The sequence below is a fragment of the Apostichopus japonicus genome, chromosome 19 (assembly GCF_037975245.1).
Source record: "Apostichopus japonicus isolate 1M-3 chromosome 19, ASM3797524v1, whole genome shotgun sequence".
NCBI lineage: Eukaryota > Metazoa > Echinodermata > Holothuroidea > Aspidochirotida > Stichopodidae > Apostichopus > Apostichopus japonicus.
The window spans coordinates 19,089,628-19,110,247 of NC_092579.1; the positions used below are offsets into that span (position 1 = coordinate 19,089,628).

The 20,620-nt window shown below is 38.3% G+C and overlaps 1 protein-coding gene across 2 annotated transcripts in view; it reads right to left on the reverse strand.

Annotated features, from left to right (window-relative positions):
* LOC139959850 (uncharacterized) overlaps positions 1-20,620 on the reverse strand; it is a 31,099-nt gene that overhangs the window by 5,109 nt on the left and 5,370 nt on the right. Inside the window, exons 2-9 of one of the 2 annotated variants that reach the window (XM_071957738.1) lie at positions 20,291-20,513; positions 15,553-15,586; positions 14,358-14,606; positions 4,992-5,189; positions 4,165-4,254; positions 2,427-3,030; positions 1,374-1,449; positions 933-1,083 (exon numbers count right to left, since the gene is read on the reverse strand). In XM_071957738.1, the coding sequence (XP_071813839.1) occupies positions 933-1,083; positions 1,374-1,449; positions 2,427-3,030; positions 4,165-4,254; positions 4,992-5,189; positions 14,358-14,606; positions 15,553-15,586; positions 20,291-20,371 (1,483 nt within the window). In that variant the 5' untranslated portion in view covers positions 20,372-20,513. Of the gene's footprint in view, positions 1-932; positions 1,084-1,373; positions 1,450-2,426; positions 3,031-4,164; positions 4,258-4,991; positions 5,190-14,357; positions 14,607-15,552; positions 15,587-20,290; positions 20,514-20,620 lie in introns of both variants that reach the window. The other variant, XM_071957737.1, reaches the window with a different exon arrangement.

Here is a 20,620-nt window from a genome sequence, read left to right on the forward strand (position 1 = left end):
CCAGGACCCCGGTGAGAACTTGACCAGGGAACGAACAGACTACCCGATAGGAAAAAAAAAAACAGCAGAAGAAAAAAACAAAAACAATGCAGTTCCTTGAACTTCCTGACGCCCACTACTTAATGAAATCAAATTACTCGTTCGATGACATATTTCCTTATTTCCTTTCCAAATACCATCATCATAAAGATTTGGAGGCTTGTTTACAGAGCCATGGCAGATTTGTGAAACAAACAGTTCTCCAAAAAGATAAGTTTACAATCCGTAGGAAGAAGGAAGATGTGGAACAGCAAACCCTTTTCTTTTATTTTCTAAACGAAAGAAGTGTCACACAAAGAACATTTTGCTGACAGTGCAAATGTATTTACTCTTCATCATGCAGACGTATACCAAGTTGAGTGTCTTTGTTCTATGACGTGTGTTACCTCAAACTGACTTAAAACGTAAACACTTACAAGTTGGCAATAGCATGGAGAGTGGGTGTATAGTTAATATACAACCTGGGTCTCTGGTATAAAAAACATTCAAATCCAAGCCGTGTTTTATACTACGGTAAATATTCAAACCCCAGACTCACAAATTTCCAAATTTTGTCAATGGTATAAAACGGTCTACAAACCTTGATATTCCCTTTAAGAATGGTTGTAAAGTTGTGACAACGTTTGGTGTAAACTTTTGCGTTGTAAAGGTACCTTTCATATAAATCCTTCGAAACTTCCGTACTTAAAACACAGTGGTTAATACTTTTCAAATCTCGAAGACTCTCGAATGAGCTGCTACATCGTATAGCAATCAAAAGGAAGGCAATGGGTAGGCAATGGGACTAGGGTGGGGGTGGGGTGGGATGGGATGTGAGGGGGGTTGGGGAGAGGCTTCAACAACAAATAAGATGGGGCAGCATCACCCCTTGATAGGGAAGAAAGACGACTCACCTATTCTCTCCGCAAACACTTTCCAGTCTTTGACGTCTCCCGGAAGGAGCTCAAAATACACCACAAAGTTGTTCCATGTTTTTAGTTTCATTCCGAGGGTATCGGCTGTAATCTCTTGGCTGTTCCAAACTTGAAACAGGAAGGTGTAGAGCTGAGATGCCAAAGGAAGTAAATAATAAATCATTGTTAAAATTCTTGAACATATTTGCCGGAAACCGTTTTTCTTTTCTGTATTTTGAAGTATAATAAACCAAAGGCAAAACCGGACTCTTATCGCCCTACCCATGCTGGTTCACCCAACAGACTAATATAAATACCTTTGATCACCCCTTAACACTGTGATCACCCTACACCCATCTGAATAGTTAAGTTTTTCTAATTTATAAATATACACATGTATACAATGAAAGAGATATATATACAGAGAGGGTCAGAACTTACAGAGAAACTGGACTCTGTACTTGCCGTCTTCCCGTCCGGTTCTTCCTCTGCCTGTATTCTGGGCTTTCGTAAAGGTCTGAAAAGCAAATAATGAAAAGTATTACAAAGTTACCCCGTACATATATTTGTCTTCTTTCATTCAAACAAGTTCATTCATAGAAACAAAGAGCTTTGTTTATCGTTCAAACACTCATCGTTTACATTGTATTCATTTATAACTGCTTCGACACAAGAAGACTCAAATGTAGTTTGCACGTTAAGTGACTGGGTGAGCACAGTGCTACTGGACGTAATCTCGGATTATCCCGACTCGCTGGGATGAGGAGGTCCTCTGCTACTTAGATGTTGGACCGGGACGAGAGTAGTTTGGATAATGCAGGTTTTAACTGTATCAGCCAAGTCATGAATCTCTGATGGTTTAATGTATGGCTGAAGGTAACAGTGTCGCTAATACAGCTTACCTTTATAGGTGTTCCTGCAAAATGCATCACTGAGCTTTTGTTCACCTCAATATTTTTCTGTGATGTCCTTAGTTTTGAACTAACAATTTAGGGCCATGGGTGTGGGGGGGGGGGTGTTGTCGTCTTTCCTTTCAGAATTCACAACATAAAAATTGTGAGAGGTCGAGGGATCCAAAGCCCTAGTCACTCACATCACATTTTATTGAGTATAAAATCTGGTCTTCTGTATATCTCGAACCTCAATATGGATTACACTCACAGTCTGACTGAAATCTTAATAGATCTTAACAATATTTACACAGTTCTTGTTAACTATGACCCAGTCATATTATGTGATTACATTGACACACCCTGACAGTCCAAAGCTTTTGTTTACATCAGAGATGTCCAGAGGACTATCAGGATAGTCCCTGGATGGATGGACCCCAATAGGGTTTCTTGACCTTTGACCTGAACGTACACTGCAGGATCGTGGGTCTTACACTGCTTGAAAGGATCTTTGCAGTCGCCCCTACACAAGAGATAATTATTACGCTGTTCACACACTCATGTACAAAGGACATGGTTGCTCTGATTCCAAACAGTCACCTACCTCTTAGGAACGATGGACGCTCTGCTGGTACGTGTGATCTGCTTGGCATCTCTGCTAGCGAAATTACTCTGAGAGTACTTGTCGGGTTTGCCCTTGGATTTGGCAATCTCCTCCTCCACACCCATCACGGACACAAACTTATCCCATCTGTCCCTCCCCTCTTCCATACTCAGCGACTGTCTAAACTCGTGTTTATCCAGTCGAGCCGGGACCGGTGGTGCAGTCTTGTCCTTCCCTCCGGAGGAAGGAGCCGACGACGACGAAACAGGTCTGGTAGTGGTAGAGTCTGAAGTCCTCGGGGAGATGGGCAACGGCAGGGGTGGTTTGTTGTGTGTCCTATGAGGGGACTGAACAAGGTCAGACATCACACTGCTCCACAGTTCATGGTGCGACCTGTACATTGGATTGTCAATGGCTAAGCCTCCATTACTCACATCTGAATCTCGACTAGATTCATCGTTAAGCTTTGGGGGTCTAGGCGGGTGGGGAAAGTTCGGGTTGCTTAGCTTATTATCCAAAGATAAAGATCTGTTCATATCTTGAGTGCCTGCAGGTGGCGCTGCTAACTGTTTATCACCAGGTGCAGGAAGATAGACGTTGTAATCTGTAATAGAAACAACACAAAATTAAACATCTCCTTGGTATAATCACACCACAGTGCAAGTCACTATTCCCATAGCAACTAAGTGACCAACAAAAAAACCCAGCAGGCTTAGTGATTCATTACCTTGTTGTAAGGGGGTTATGAAGACGAACGCTGAACGACTAGCGCCCCCAATTGAGTTTTGCTGTGCTGACTTGGACTTCAAGGGGTGTGAGAACATACATGTACATTCCCATGTGTTTTTTGTATCGTGATTTTGTCATCTACAGAGACAGATTCAGTTCTAATCTTTTCTTGTATTGTGTTTCTCCCGGGTATGTTCGGTGATAGTGTTTTGACATGTTTATAATGATAAGTATTTCTAGATCATAATAGTGGGATGATTTTGTACATAAATAATCGCAGACAGACAAATTAGAGGCACAATATTTTGTGTAGGCCTAGAGTAGGCAGTTCTGATAATTACTTTGTGTAGGCGATGTCACAGTGTATTGAATATGTATAAGTCAGCGCAACTACAGTGAAGCGTTGCGGATTGCACAGTCAACAAACGATCACCACCTTGGAATGCTAGCCTAATAACAGTACAAGCTAATATCTACATGTGTGTTGTTCTTGTCTTGTTCAAGTTTACTATTAAATTTATTATTATAGTTAATAGTGTTGGAAGTTGTAAATTGAATACAAGCTCTGTTAGACGGTGATGCTACTTGATATTGAACAAAATCTTGTGACAGTTCATTAGTATAACAGTACTAGTAAGTCAATTTTCATTTCAAATAAATAAAAAATTCAAAATCTTTTGACAAGATCCAAATTTCCAGTTTTGTATGTGAACAACACTAATTTTACAAAATAGTTTCTCAGCGAATGTGATTGTTTTTATGAATTGGATGTGACCATTAATTACTCCATACATTTGTGGGGAAGTAAAACTAGGAATGGTGGGGTTTAGCTCCGGTGGTTTTTGGATAAAATTTATGGAAAATGATGACAAAAACACAAACCAATGCTTTGAGAAGATAATATTCCAGATTAGCAAAAAACAAACAATAACATTGCTCAGATTTTTTGGGAATTTCATAAGGCTTGAAATTTCATCAATGATATTAAGGTAATTTTCAGTATAAATACCTTCTTCAGATTTCTGTGAGAGACGAGCTTTCACTTCTGCCGTGCACTTCAGGGCAATCTGTTCATTCTTCAGGGTAAACTGCCTAAATCCTTCTACCATAGATGTGGGAAGAAAAGAAGGAAAGGAAATTGAAGAGAAAATTTTACTACTAACCTCAAAAAGTCTTTTACTTTTTTGAAGAAAAAAATAAATAAATAAAAACAAAAGGATCTTAATCCACGATTCAGAGTCTCTTCATCATCATTGCTTAATGGAGTTGTACAATATTTTTTTTTTTTTTTGTAAAACAAAACAAGGCAGACATTCAGTCAATGATCTGACATTCCGTCCATTGTCATAAATCCTCCTCCATCTTGCTGTCGTTTACAGGACATGGAAGGGGAGGGGGGAGATATGTTTTTTACTTAGTTTTTCAGCTTTTGAAAGATGTTATGTCAATAATCAAGACTCCCCACCCCCTCCCCCCAAAATAGAGTCTGCAAGAGCCAAATAACATTTTAATGACTTACGTACCTTTTCGAAGACAGAAAATGCTTGAGAGAGACATAGGTTAAAGTAGTATATTGTGCTGGAATTTGCCAAAAGTTTTCAAAAGTTCTTTAGAACTTACAACTTCCCTGGTAATTTATCTGATATTCCTGCCTCTTTGTGGATGGCATTTAAAAATTGCTTGATGAAGTTTTAAACATGGATGCCCATTTTATCAACTTTCTAGTATGATGGGGGGTAAAAGAGGGGGTTGATGAGTTTCAAAAGTTGCTCAGCAGTCAACCGTCAGTTCAAGCTCGACATGATTTTACTTTGATCAAAATGCAGCGATGCCTACCTGCAGGTGCATTTGCACCGAACATTGTCAAAGACACTGTCCTTCCCTGGCAGGAAACTTGGCAAATATCGCTCAATGGCCAGCATCTGTCGGGACGAACGGTTTTCACTTTCGACGTTGAAAGAAAGTGAGTGGTGAGGTGTAAGGCGAGATCAACCGGCTGGGCATTCTTTACACTGTCATAAATCCTCCAGCTTGCTGTAGTTACATTACATGTAAAGAAAAGGAAGAAGCAAGGATCTGTAAAATATTGCATTTTATTTGATAATATTGCATTATATATAGATGTGTGTATGTATGCATGTATGTATATATGTGTTCATTCTCAGTGCTAAATGTATATATACTGTACACGGCCCAATACATGGTAATTTTGCACGTATCTGTGGCAACCCTCAATCATCGTAACTGGAAGCTAGTCTTATAAACCGTCCTTTGACTAAGTACATTATTAATCACCAGTTGTGTGGCAGCAGGAACAACCTGCATTTACTAGATATACTGTATAGTCTACAGTAAGTATACAGCAACTCTGTTTTCACACTCCAATGAACTTTCATTGTAAACCACACAATAAAATACAGACACCGTCCTACACCAAGAAACCAACACAAAAAAACACACCGAAACAAGGCTGCTAGTTTCATATCAACAATGATGGCTTTATATCGATATTGTTGGCCCAATTGTAGTTAAACTGCCTGACAGACCAAAGTGTTCTCTTCAAATAGCCACTGTAGTGATATCTCTGACTTAAAGTACTCTTTGATGCATCATTGTAATGTAGTTCCAAAGGAAAGCTGACCCAACTGTGAGGGAATGAAAGAGAAGGGGAGGATGAAAGGTGGGGGGGGGGGGAGGAGGAACGGGAGAAGGGAGGCTTCTGCACAGATGTAGTTCACAAAACTTCACATAGAGTAGGAATCAAGAATTAATTGACTCAAGTTCAAGTCAGTCAAATAATGGCTACCCATTTTGCAAACATTTTATAATTGATTTCTTTGAAGTTTCTTTCAGCCGTTAAGAGATGATAGAGAAGCAGTTCTTACAATGTCCATATTGCCTAATGTCCATACTTAGTGTTCTTTACTAAAATCATGGCTCAAGTGCTCGAAACAACGATAACGAAATGTAATTTACAATTTTACATGCCTTCCTACTACTACTACAGCACATTCTACAATTCTGATATCTCACAGGGCAAGTATACCGTCAGTCTATGATGTTGGGGTGGGGGGTGGGGAGCTATGTGAAAGTCTTGAAATTTTTTTTGGGGGGGTACTGAACAAGGTAAATCTGTGATACTGAATGATACCAAACAATGTGTGGTATAAATGATATCATTAAGTCGTCTGTTACCAAAGTGCATTAAAGACCATTTTTACATCATCTACTGTAGGGAGACGTCTTTCTTTGATCAACATTGTACAGTAGCAACAATATCTATCTTTTTTTCTGCGGTATAAGTGTCTGAAATATTATAAAGAAAGACAAAAAAACATTTTCGGGTGGATTGCCCATGATGGCGTAGTCTTACACTCTGCTGTTGCCAGGTGCATAACTCGACTAAGTTTAAAAATTCAAATGTTCCCCATACAAACTGGTACGAGGATGTGATTTCAAACTATTAAAACGATGATAAAAAAAAGTGTTTCGCATGTTTAAATTATAAAGCAATCAACTTCAGCCTTGATGGGAAGTAGATCCCTTTAACTTTGTGGTCAGACAATGCAAGTGTAATTGGACACATTGTGCAGATGAACTTTTGCTCTGAAGGGTAGAAAAAGGAATCAATACCCATATAAATGAACTATTAACAAATTACAAGCTTAAAAGAGGAACCAGAAAGTAAAAATGCAGCCGGATGAAAAGCCAATACAAGCTGGATGTCTTTGACGCCGCCTTCTTTTCACACTTCATATTTACGTCAACAACAGAAATTACTTTCAAGTTTACTTTTGTTTCAAATACACCAAGATTTTAACTGTTGCTGTGAGGTTTGCGATACAATATTTGCAAGAGTTCCTTTTAAGTAGCATAGCATGGTGAATTACATTCTTGGTTCGAGATTTAAAGTAAAGAGAGGAGAACCAACAAACAAATCGTAAATATTGTTAAAGTACTTTTGTAATTTAAGTACTGTAAACGTAAGACACTCAAACTATAGTCAAGTTTTTTATTATTTATTCCAGATATGAACATATGTACAGTATCTTACATACAATTAAGCATCGATACACATATGTATCTTTGCATTTATAACTGTACATTGTGAAATGACTTTGTCATATTCAGGGGGTCTTTAAAGTAAGGTGGTATAAGGAACTGCAAAACAAGAATATCGTAAAGTTTACAATGGACCATCGTCCTTGATACATGTAAACTATCCAGCATAGTACATCCTTGATGTATGCAGATCAACGAAAACCAGCTAATTTGAAAAACATTCATAGTATTTCAACCTTTCGTTGCTCATCATTTTATTAATATATTATTATCTCTCAACTCGTTATCACAAAGTTAGAAATTACTTTAACTTTAAAATAATGGACAAAAATACAAATTTCCTAAAATAGGTTGTGTCTGTATGTGCACATGGGTATGCATAATAACTTGTTAAGTTCTAACTTTCATTGAATGGACAATGGACCGATGAGGATATGGTGTAGGCCTTAATACAGACTACCTAATTAGGGTCATGCCAATGATAATAACTACTTTGTTTATGATAAAAATATTAATTTGCTATGAACTAATTATGAAGTTGATACAAAAAGAAATTAATAAGTTCTGCTATTATTTTTTCCTTGCATGGACCTACCAGCCCTTTGCACAGAATGACTCTCTCGCACTGAGGCAAACACTGTCATATTCATTTTGCAATTATCATAAATAATTAGCATCTGTTAGCCTCTAAGAAGTTCTGCTCGGTTCAAAACACCAGACCCTCTTAAGTTTAAGATATATATTTACCAACTGTACACAGGCAAATTAGTAGGTTTGTCAAAAAGGTTTCAATCTCTTTCGAGATCAGGACAAATAACAATTAATGTGCACAGTATAGGATGCTTGTTATGAAGACTAGAGACGGGTGCGAGAGTCCGAAAAGTAACTACGCAAGGTCAACTCTCTCCGAAAATGTCTACTTTTGTCAAAATTTTAACGTTAACATTTTACACAAAATATGTATAATTAGTTACTAAGAATTGTTAAAATACATGAAGAAATTATTCCAACAAAATTGTTTATTTGTAAGAACAAAATCGAAGTTAATTTTTATTTCAATACCATCTAATAGGCTTCCCTACAAAAGAGCTCTCATTTTGCTGGCATTCTGCCAAATGTTAATACCTTGTGACGCACACAGTGTAAAAATACCCCAGACAACAGAGGTCATAGATTACCAGTTCCGCATTAAAAGTAAATATGTCAGGTAATGTCACAATAACCATAGCTAATGATGGGTCCTAGTGGTGGGAATATCAAAAAGAAATTACCTCTAATACCTACTATACAATTTTTAATAAATAGGTACTAAGAATTGCTAATTTAATGGAGAAATTATTCCAACAAAATAATGTATTTTTAATAACACAATTGAGGTAAATTTTTATTTCAATAGCACCTAATAGGCTTTCGAATGAAAAGAGCTCTAACTCTCCAGGCAGGCACGGTTGCCCTAATACTGCCAAATGTTATCATTAGTAAGCTTGTGGAGGCACCCGTGAAAAGTACCACAGTTAACAAAGGTCATAGATTACCACTTCAGCTGTTAAAGTAAATATGTGTCGCAATACTCTATAACGATTGGTCCTTGTTTGGGGGGGGGGAGGGAAAATACTGTAATAAATAACAATGTGCAAGTCTTGAGTGATCTTGAGATGATTAGACTGTTTAAGTAGGCAATTGCTGATGTCACCTTTATACAGGATGTTAAATATCAAATTGTATTTGTACAATATGTTGTATGTGAGAACAAGTGTCACCACTTACCACTTCCACAGTAAAAGTAAATATGAGTCACAATAACCTACAAACAATCGGTCCTAGTTGGCGGGGAGGGGGAATACCAAAAGAGAAATCGCCTTTGATACATGTATACTAGTGTACAAATATTTCCAAGATAAAATGTTATGATGGTACTGTTTGGACAAGGTAGGTGATATTGTATTAACTAACAATGTGCAAATAATGAGACTGATATAACTATTTAAGTATGCAACTGATGTTGTCACCACAATACAGGATGTTAAATATCAAATTGTATTCGTACAATATGTTGTATGTTAGAACAAGTGTCACCACTTGATTCTAAGATGTGGTTTTTGTCAAGTTGCCAGAAGACAAAAATGCAGGCAATTATTTCAAATCTTGTGTAAGTAAGCAACTTCAAAGGTACTGAATGGTGTCTCTTGTAAAACACTATGACTCCTGTGTGCTGTACTTCTTTACACTTGTATAGATCTAGCAATCTGATCATTTTGCGATGCTTTACTGGGTATAAATTATTCCCTGAAATGGCTTTTCTTGGGTCCCCTCAAGTTTGACCCCCAACAAATTGCTCGAAAGCAGGTAGGACAGGCTAAGGTTAAAGTCATCTTCGTAGAAATCTATTTTACACAATTTAAAAGTATGGTCCCTATATGAAGTTGACTAAATTGTACAATAAATCAAAAATTTCCCAGGTTTGGATATTTATCAGCAAACAAGCTTACCTGTCTCCTCAGAACCTCAGCACTTTGGGTGGTAGAATGATTAAGGGAGGTCACTGACCGGGAGGGTTTGGTCATAGAGGCACACAGTGTTAAAATGTTACAAGTTCACTCTAGGCGAGGGTAGAGCTAGATTACTGAGGTTGTGAGGAGACAGGTAAGCGAGGAGTGAAAGTAAATATATATTTTGCCATACAGTACGTAGCCATCCCCTCTGAGTGATTACAAGGTTTGAGTACAAGGCTCTGAGCGAAAGTACGTAACTCGATCTTCCGATTAGTACCTATACTAGATTTCAACTTTTAGCACTGTCACTGAGTATAAGGAAACATATGGAGCAAGTATAAGGACAGGCAGCTACAGTATGTTAGAATTATAAGAGAACATATACAGATTCACTACATGTCTGATTCACTGACTAACCCTGGGAATATCGTATCCGGTATCTCATCGCAAACTGCTAACCCCGGTGCAAAGATGTCTAGCCGTTCTTGTACACAGGAAAATGGGAAGTCTAGAGCCTCCGAAACTGCCTTACACAGGAACACTGAAATGATACCATGGCAACTAAAGAAGACTTTGCTTGATTAAAGTGATACGCTGATGGGGTCTTCTGTAAACGTCGGGGCACGACGCCCTAACAGTGGGTCGCAACCAATTGTCGGTAGGCCGCAAGGTATTATTACCAGTCATCAGTTTTCAGAGCTTGGTAGATGGATTAAAAGTTTTAACAAGTTGTTAGTCCAAACTAGCTTCACACTCTCTGTGGGATGGGCGGGGAGGGGGTGGGGGGGAGAGGAATCTGGGTCGTGGATCAGCATCCAATTGAGGTCCATGATCGTTGGGCTAAATAGTTTGTAAGACATCTGCACTAGTTATTAGCATTTTGATAACAAAACCGTGGTCCAGCATGTAAGAGAAAGCCTACTGAATGAATGAATGAAGTCATGGTGCAGTTAAATTGAGCACATGAGCCGATTATATGGGTTCCATTTTGGCATCACCGGTGGATACTGTGAGTTAGCCTGCACTGTTTGTGTAGCACTTCTGAGGTTCATAAAATTCTGATTTTCATATCAACATTACTGAAAACAATGAATAAACAATTCTGTAAGCAGAGGTAGCTACCTGTACATGATAAATCATTGCATTTTCAACTGCAAGGAGCTGCCTGGATACCAGGCAGGGAGCTCCCTGGTATTAGAAGGAAGTTCCCTGGTTACCAGGCAGGGAGCTCTCTGGTTACCGGGTAGAGAGCTCCCTGGTTACCAGACAAGGAGCTGTCTGGTTACCAGACAGGGAGCTCTCTGGTTACCAGGTAGGGAGGTCCCTGGTACCAGGCATGGTCTAGTTTTTTGAGGATACAGGCTGTAGATACTGAACTGTATGGATATACCATTGACGTCAAAGCAATTGTCTTATCAAGGAAGCGGACTTTCCTTTGGTTACAGTTCACACTTTAACACAAAGCAATATAGCTTTAGTACTGTACTTTACTTCCATAAAAGTCTGTTTACATTCAATGAATAAATTTTCCTTACCACGAAGGGCCAGGTACCCATTGCTGCAGTTTTAGCACGGTATGACTCTGCACATTTTTAGTACGATACAGTATATGACTATGCACATTTTGCTTATGTACTTCCTAGCAGGCCTCAAGAAAAAAAAAAAAAAAAAATCCCCCAACCTGTGATCGAGACTAAAATTTTACTCGCCAAACGTTAAATTTACTCGCCAGGTTTTATCGCAAATTGTTTGTGTGATACAGGACAAGGAAGTATGGCCATACTTTTAAAGCTACCACCGTGTATAGTGTTAGTAGGTTACAGCAAAACGATATATATAATTGGGGTTTGGCTAAGGACTTTAAAACATTACATGAGGAATCAAAAAGGGGTGAAAAATAACTGTAAAACGTGAGCGCAAATAAACAATGGCATGGCAGACCGTCTGAGTACTATTCTACGAAAAAGATTTATTTAGATTTTGGGTGCCCTTGAAACTTCAGTTAGTTACAGTACACTTTGTAAACAATCACTGGACCTGAAAAATTCTGACACATCATGTACATAATAAAAAGTAGTGAGCCATTACACACAGTTAGCTCCCATTGACATTGGTCGTTGAACTAAAAAATTGCTTCAAGTTCACAGCAATATACTTCTTTAACCTTTTGTGTTGCATTATCTGGAACAGCGTGTGTACCTGTCGCAACGTCTCTTGCCGTATATTCCAACTCGCACACTTCGTTCCTCCAACAAACTGTATTAACTGTTCCTAAACCCTGCTTGAAGACCTATGGTTACAGAAGGTTTGAATACACTGGCTCTTATATCTATGGAACAAGTTACCAGATCACATTCGAACATGCTCTAAACTTTCTACATTCAAAAGTTTACGTAATATCCATTTTTTCACTTGTTCTTTTGTAAATTAATTTTTTATGTAAAGCGCCTTGAGCAGTGACTTTTGTCTGATTTAGCGCTATATAAGTCTCATTTAATATTATTTCAATTGGGATAGGCATATACATTCACAGACAACAGACAACAGTTAGACTGTGATACTTCACAACTTTTGGAACAAAATATGGGTTTCGTTTCCTTTGATTCTCTTTTTTAACACTGAACTTCTTTATTCTGCTACAGTTCCCGTGAAAACTTCTTCCTTATCGTTAGAAAAATGGTGTTGAATCAAGTTGAATCTTTCGAAGGAGGAAAAACAAAAGTAAACAGTTGTTTCATTTATCGTGCTTCCCAATTTGTTAACAAAGTAAGCATTCAAACCGAAAGTTTAAGGACAAAAGCCAAAGCTATGCATTTTTTCACCGTGTTGTGAATTGGGATGATGGGTGACAAAAGCCAATATCTTAGTAACGGTTACGTCGACCTAATCTCAATTGTGGTTTAACCTACTATTTTCATTAGTACCGTCGTCTTCATATACTCAACTAGCTACCTCTGGTTGTTTGTGATTACGCAATTATTTCTGTTTCTTCTTTACCGTTTTTGGCTACACATGCATCATTTAGTTGTCGTATTACTTTTTGCGCTGGTGAACAGCACTGCTCCCATAGGACCTACTTGTAACAGTGGGCTTGATTGAATACTACTGTGTTGTGTAACACTAGGCAATAGGCCTACATTGATAGGCTGACCTATCCACCTCTCCCCCAAAAGATCAAACCACTGGTGTATTCAGAAATACACCGATCACAAGTACAACAACAAACCTGTACTGACATGCTCATACCATGAATAATATGTTCCAGTTAACTAATTATGAGCACCCGTACATGTACAGACTGAACAAATATAAAACAACATCGTCCATCTTTTGCTTTAAATCCAAGAAACTGTTAGAAAAATAAGGATGTATTTGCTAAAGGAAGATCAATTATATACGGAGTTCCTCTAAAAGAGCTTGCAGTGGGTTTTTATCTAAAATCCGTTGGACTGTCGCCAAACCATATTTTGATTTGTCAAAGTCACTGACAAAACACATCTCTGTGCTACACAGTATATGTTTGAAAAACAACAACAAAGTATTGTCTGATTCCCACTAATTCATACTACGATACGCTGCTACACAGTACTAAATTACCATGCCAAAATCCAACATTTACAATTTGCACAGATGTTTTGAACTTTGTAAGTTTTGTCAATAATGAAAACAAAACTGCTAAGGATGAAAAAAATTGACCAAATTGCTAAGAAATTGCACTGTTTTTCTGGTACACAAGACATTACTTCTTTTGGTATTTTCATCGTTTATACACCTCGTAGATGTACGATTAAGTGTAAACATTAAGTCATTAGTACAGTGTACTGTACCTTCTCATGTCCCCCTAACTTGTCACAATGTTGTACATACATGTACTGTATGTAGCTGTAATGATAGACCTACAGTACAGTAGTTGTCGTGTTTGAAAGTTCCACATTGTAACCACTACTCAGCATCCCCCAATTTCTGTATTCTGAGGCACATTCACACATTTACCAGAATTACACAGTAGTGTTAGTTAACATTCAAAATGAATGTGCAAAGATAGGGACATTTTTTTTCCTTGCCTTGACTGGTTCGACCCACGACCTTTCAGAAGCAGCCTAGCTACAGGATGCTGCAAGGCCAGTCACCTCAGAACCCCACTTTTGACACAGTGCCTTACTACAAGATACTAAAACTGTGCAATATTTTGTATAAACATTGAACAAATGAACATGCAATAAGGTTAAAGAATTGAAAGGCAACTACATTGTTATACAGTAAAGTGTCTTGAAGGGTGTAAAGGCTCGCTCACAAAGAAATGTCTCATGCCGGTAATCTGACCTAGTTTCGAATGAGGTGTAACAGAAGTGTTAGACACCACCATCGATCCCAGAAAATACACACACAGCTTGCTACCGTCGGTAATTAGACACTAGTCTACAGTCAATACATACAGCTACGGTCAATACCCACAACACAGTGTACATAGCAGCGTGGACATCTCAGGTCTAGATAAAAGATAACAAGGTATCACGTTTCATTACTGTCTGCATTTTGCAAGCAACGGAAAGTTAACTTTTTCAGAGCGAGGCACGCGGTTTGGGGTGAGTCTTCAATGCCTTTAAAGGGTTTTCAAGTATGACCGGTCTCCCTACTCACAACTTACCATGTCTCAGGGCATTCTTGAGAATGTTGTACAGGGTGAGGCAATTTTTTTCATCGGTTTGAAACAGCAGAGACTGCGTTCTTAACACGAGGGCGATGTAGCGATTGCACTTATTGGTTACCTGGTCCACGCTTCCCTTCTCCATGCCTAGAACTGTATCGCCATTGATGGCGTGCTCGGTCTTCTTCTCCGCTTTCACGCCAAGTCGGGAACGATAAATGACAAGGCTGAGACGAACGTTGTTGTTATCTACGAAAGGAAGACATCACCATAAAAAGGATTTCGGAAAAAAACCACAATATTACTGAAGAATACAAATTCAAAACAGAGATGAAACAAATTCAACACTTCAAAAGGCAACGATACAACCATCGATTGTGCATCAGGGATGGTTCAGATTGACGAGGAGGGAGAGAGAGAGACATAAAAAATAGTGGATTCACACATTTCAGGAAAATTTGAACTTTCGTTTGTTTTGCTTCATTTTAGTATCTATATATCATACTTATTAGTGAACAAAAGGACAAGTGTTAAAAACATCAAGGATAAATTCAGTACGAAAGGAAAAGTTTAAAGAAACCCTTTTTGGTATTATAGTATTGTACCCTACCTGTAAGCTTACATAAAGGAAGTAATTATAGGGGTAGAAAAGTCAGCCCTATTTAATAAGATCCCTCAGAGCAACACCCATCCCTTACAATTACATCCCATACCTTCCCCGTCCTGGCTGGCTGTATAGTTCCTTGTACATATAGGAACACAATGCATAGCAATGTGCTACCAAACAAAATTTAAAACAATACTAAAACATAATATACAATGTCAAAAATAAAGAGGACCTCAGTCTGATAATGATCAAATGGCTTGAAGAGTCATAGTCCTATAGAGAAAACATAAACACAATTTACTGAAGGTTTGCTTTGAATGGGAATTTTACAAATCTTCAATTGGAATGATCATAAAGTTCAAATGCTCTCTGGCTAATGAACACTTAGCTGCACATTTAGACTTGTTCAAGTTGAGTGTTATCATCTATGATAGAACATCAAAACCCTTCAGAGGTCTTTGATATATCTTCTGACATTAACATCTCTATCACTTGGTATTAAGTTAATGATGCGTTTCTGTATCTCCTTTAATATCATTAAGTATATACAGTATTAATAATTAATAGAATAAACTTAATTTTGCATACCAGTTTGTGGCTGCTTCAAGAGTTCCACCCATCGCTGTTGAGATGAAAGAGAGAGAAGGGGAAATTAAACAGACATTTAGATGACCGTGTTAATGAGAAATTCACACCAGTTAAGAATCTAAACTTTATTGGTCACAGGTAGAGGGAGGGGGTGGGGGGAAGGAGGTGCAGGAGAACCCTCAGTATAAAAAGTTAATTTTAACCTGAGTTTAAGACAGGATATGAACTTTACACATATCCTAAAACTGTTGTGCACACATGCACATCTACCATATGTTTACAAAATGCTAGCTGTACTGATGATAACATAGCGTTCACTCTACATGCGCTTGAGAGTCTAACACTTATTAACAGTACAGGAAATATCATACCCATTTTCCTTTGAATGTCCGTTGAAGGTGAAGTATTATTGTTAGCCATTTACGATTTCCGTTTCCATGGCAATTAACAATATAAATAAAATTTTCCAATTGTATTAATTATTGGTCCTGGTTTTTCTTCAATAAAGTACTGGGTACCAATGTTCTGCAGAAAATAAGTACTGTTTGAATGAAATCCTGTTATATTTACTATAATTCACAGTCTTTGTTATAACTACATCTACCTTAGTAATATTTGGTGTTTTTTAGAAAATAGAAAGTCTATGCATTGTACTGTAGGGCCTACTGTAGTTCTGTTTTCTTTGTTTTATTCTGGCAGTTTGTTGTTATCTGTATAGTGTGGTGTGTGTATATATATATACTGTATATATATATATATACTATGCAGAATGTCTGGAATACCTCAGTATGTACATCAGGCAACTTGTTTTGTTGGCACCATTCTTTCCATTCAGACCTTGTTAAATAAAATCCCCAAAATTATCTTACAGTACATATATAAGACAACCAATTAAAATGGTAAAAGGTTCTCAAACGGCCATATAAACACACCACTAGTATGTACAGTACTGCAGTTACAGGATGACTTGAGGCAGAATTGTCGATTTTGATACGTTATAGCCCCCCCCCCCACCCCCCAAAAAAACAAAAAAACAAGACAAGCTAAACAGTGTTTTAAAGTTTCTATAGCTGTTCCCAGTTTTCACCCATAAAATACAGTATATATATGCTAAGGCCCAATGAGTGGTAGATTTGGAAGGAAGAGGGTAACCTTAGACCTGGGGTAATTGGGGGCGCTGTGCAAGAATGTTACCAGTTCATAGGCTAGGGTACAGATAGATGCGTCTAGGTTAAGGAGAGGTAAGAGAGGAGTGAAGTAAATGACAGTATATTTATATATATGCTAAAACACCGGAAAGGCTAAACTGATGATAATAGTCTGTTACACAGTGCAGGCCTAACTGTTAAAGGGTTGTTTTTATACATTCTTATAATTTTCTCAAATGTTCGAAACATGTTCTTTTATAAACTTAATATGAACAACGTGTTAATGTTCAGAGCTCAAACATGGATGCCATTCAATACCACTTGTCCCTGACATATTTTTAATGCATTTTACACAGTACTACACCTCTCATTTGTAGGCTGTGATAATCCTAATGTGTCGCCATGGAGTTTTGTGTTGCATCTGAGGAACTGACCATATAATGGCCTCTGTGTCCAATCACTTTAACTGATGAACCTTAGCTGCTTTTAAAATGGTTAGTTCTCGGGGGGGGGGGGGGGGGGAATGGAATAGACATATTGGCTAGATTGATCTGAGTGTGTTTGGCATTGTACTTTTGATTTTTTTTAAATTTTGGGTCTACCGTATTGAGGTATCTTTTAAGAGGAATTAAATCCAGTGTGCTTAAAGGTTGACACATTTTTGAAAGGTGCTGCAAACATGCAGGCTTGGGATGATTACATGTGAAATGTTAATGATTAAAGAATATTTCAAATTTGGCGATTACGCTTACAGCTAAAATCAAAGTAATCGATAAATGATTACATGGGTATGTGATTAAATCTTATCATAAAATGAATTTTCTGACTGTTTGTGAAGAGTATAAAGGTCTTAAGCTTTTTCTATGTTTGCCTAGATCTATGATCCCCATATGTTTTACATGTACAGTAGATAGCTCTTAAAGGGTGTGAAGACTCGCGCAAAAAGAACATCTACTGCTGGTAATCTGACCTACTTTCAAATGAGGGGTAACATAAGTGTTAGACACCGCCATTGATCACAGAAAATACACGCACAACTTGCTACCGTCACTTGTGCACAGTCAGTACTGTACATACAGCTGCGGTCAATACCCACAGCACAGTGTACAAACGATACAGCGATGGACATCTCAGGTCCAGCTAAAGATAACAAGGTATCACATTTCATTACTGTCTGCATTTTGTAGCTACAAGAAGAAAACTTCACTTGCAAGCAACGGAAATTCAACTTTTTCAGAGCGAGGCACGCGGTTTGGGGCGAGTCTTCAATGCCTTTAATTACTTCACAGGAAGTGCAGCATTTCTATTATATATCTTTCGTTGGGGTTGAATGACACTCTCTCGTCATAGCTCATTTATATACATGTACTGTAGGTGCCAAAAAAAGGGTTATCAATGGAAAACAAAACTTGAACTGCATATTCTTACAATTGCCAGTCAAAGGAAGTGAAACAGAAAACTGCCCTAGGTTAGAGTGAAGTCATGCAAAACGAGGAAATGGAAAACCACAAAAGAAGTAGTTTTTATATAAGCAATAGTTATAATACCTCTTTTCAGTCTTTTGTAACCATTGCAAATATCATTTGGTTAGAAAACTTTCTGACAGTGTGGCAGGAACTATAAAGGGTGCTTTTTACACTAAATCCAGATCCAAATTTGACGTCAGGATCTGATCCTGATGTCAAGATCACGGCTGTCGTGTAATGCATGGGCGGCGATCATGGGGGAGACGGGGGGACATGTCCCCCCCATTATTTTAGGTGGGGGGATACAGTATCTAATATCCCCCCCAATATTTGGTGGCTTAGTATTTTTTAAGCATATGTTTTGTATTTTTTTATGACATCGCTAGTAATTTCAAAATAGAAAATGCTTAGATGCAACTTACAAGGCCTGGGAAATGCCATTTCCAGCAATCTGGGAGGCATTTTCGGCCAAAATTTTCTTTTCTGGGTACAAGCTTTGCCCCTCTCTTGGCAAATTCCTCGCAAGGCGCCTGTCTAACCGCGTCACAATTTGTTATTATATATGACCGAAAGTAGTTTTTACTTTTTTTCGAAATGAATAGCTAGACGGACCGCATCCGTAATGAAATTTGGTTTGCATCTTGTGTAAGCACGTATATGATCCACATCGATATGGGTTCACAGGGTTTCCATTTGGCCTCTTTCCTACAAGATTTCTAACCGCAGGTGCGTAGCCAAGGGAGGGGGTATGAAGAGTGGAGACCGCCCTCCCCCTCGGGCATATTTTTTGGGTATTTTTTATGATATCAAAGTTTTATAGTAACCGTTATAAGAGGTTTTAATATTTGTACACCAATAATTTAACTGACCAACATTCTTCATCATATTTCCCTCTTCTCGTGCAATTTTGACCGGTCTGTTAGGGGTTGAGGGGGTTTTTCTATATTGGTTGTCCATAGATGAAATTTTGTACAACATTATGGGTATGTTTTGAAGTGAATTTATTATTCAAATTCTGAACAAATAATGGGCTTTAAACCTTGAAAGGTGGGGCTGATGGGTATTGTGGGGCGTTACGTAGAATTACCTATAAAAGCAATGATCCACAGCAGATGCAATGAGGTCGAACATGATGTGTGACTGGTGACAATCTTGAAAAAAAGGTTATGAATGAAGAAAAAACTATTAGGAAAAACCTGGTTCTCAGGCAAAAGTGTACATCTGGTTGGTCAGTTTCAAGCCTGAAAAGTGCCATTTCTGGTGATCTGGGGGGCTATCAAAACCAGAAATTTTCTTGTACGCTGCACGCCAACCAATGGTGGCGCTCCGCTTTGATAGTAATTCGCCTGCATCCAAGCAAATGTCCCCCCCAATATTTGAACAGATCGCCGCCCCTGTGTAGATGCAGTTCAGATCCGGATCTCATCCTCCTATATTGATGCTGGCAGAGACCAGGATCTGATCCTGACGTCAAGATCAAGTTTGCAATGTAAACACTCCCGCATCAACAGTGACCCTAGATATCAGGTGACCGCATTACGTCACATGCATTCTCACGTAAAATTCCATACCTGTATCATGCATTTGCTAATTCCTACGTAGATTGAGTGCATGTGGGCCATACATAGCGTAGTATTGTCACCTTAAGGCTATGCAACCATAACAACGAAAGTTTTGCCGATACATACTACGCGATCCGCAGCAGCGCATGACACATTTCCAATCCGATTTTGTTTCCAACATCCGGTGAAAAGGGGGGGGGAGGAGGATTTGAGTAGGACTGAAGTGTAAATGCGTCAGGGGATCTGATCCGGATCTAGTGTAAAAGCACCCTAATTGCCAGAATTAAAGAAAAAGAAATGGGAGATAAAATATGAAATTATCTACAATTCAATGAAATTACAATAATTGTGGTTATACTGTACCTGTCTTCTACAACGTTTTGCAGGGAGCCATGCAAGCTCTGTAACTCTATCAGCGAAGGAACACCATCGGTATTAAAAAAGAGTACTAGCCTGTATTTAACTAAAACATAATGTATAGATACTGTGTACCTACAGTACTGTACTATCAGTTAATGCAAGCGGAGACTAGCACAGTAAACAGGAATAAATTCAGCCTTACCTCTGCAGTCCTCTCGTTAACGATCTGCTTCAAGTTTCCTTCGAAGAGATAGATCCAATTCTCACTGGTTGAGTACCCCATAGCTGAAGAATTGCTGGCAATTTTGATGGTGTTATTTAAAAGCAACAGTCCTCCCCTGTAGCTGTCATTTATGGAATAAACGATAATGTAATGTACCTGTACATCAAATCCACTGTATCATAGAGGACACCTGTAGAGGGACCTGCAATAAAGGAGATATTCATGAAGCAAATGTCAAAATGGCTGTCTACATGGGGGGACTCAATGGTATTTTAACTGGATAAGTTTACTATGGTGTTTTACATTGAA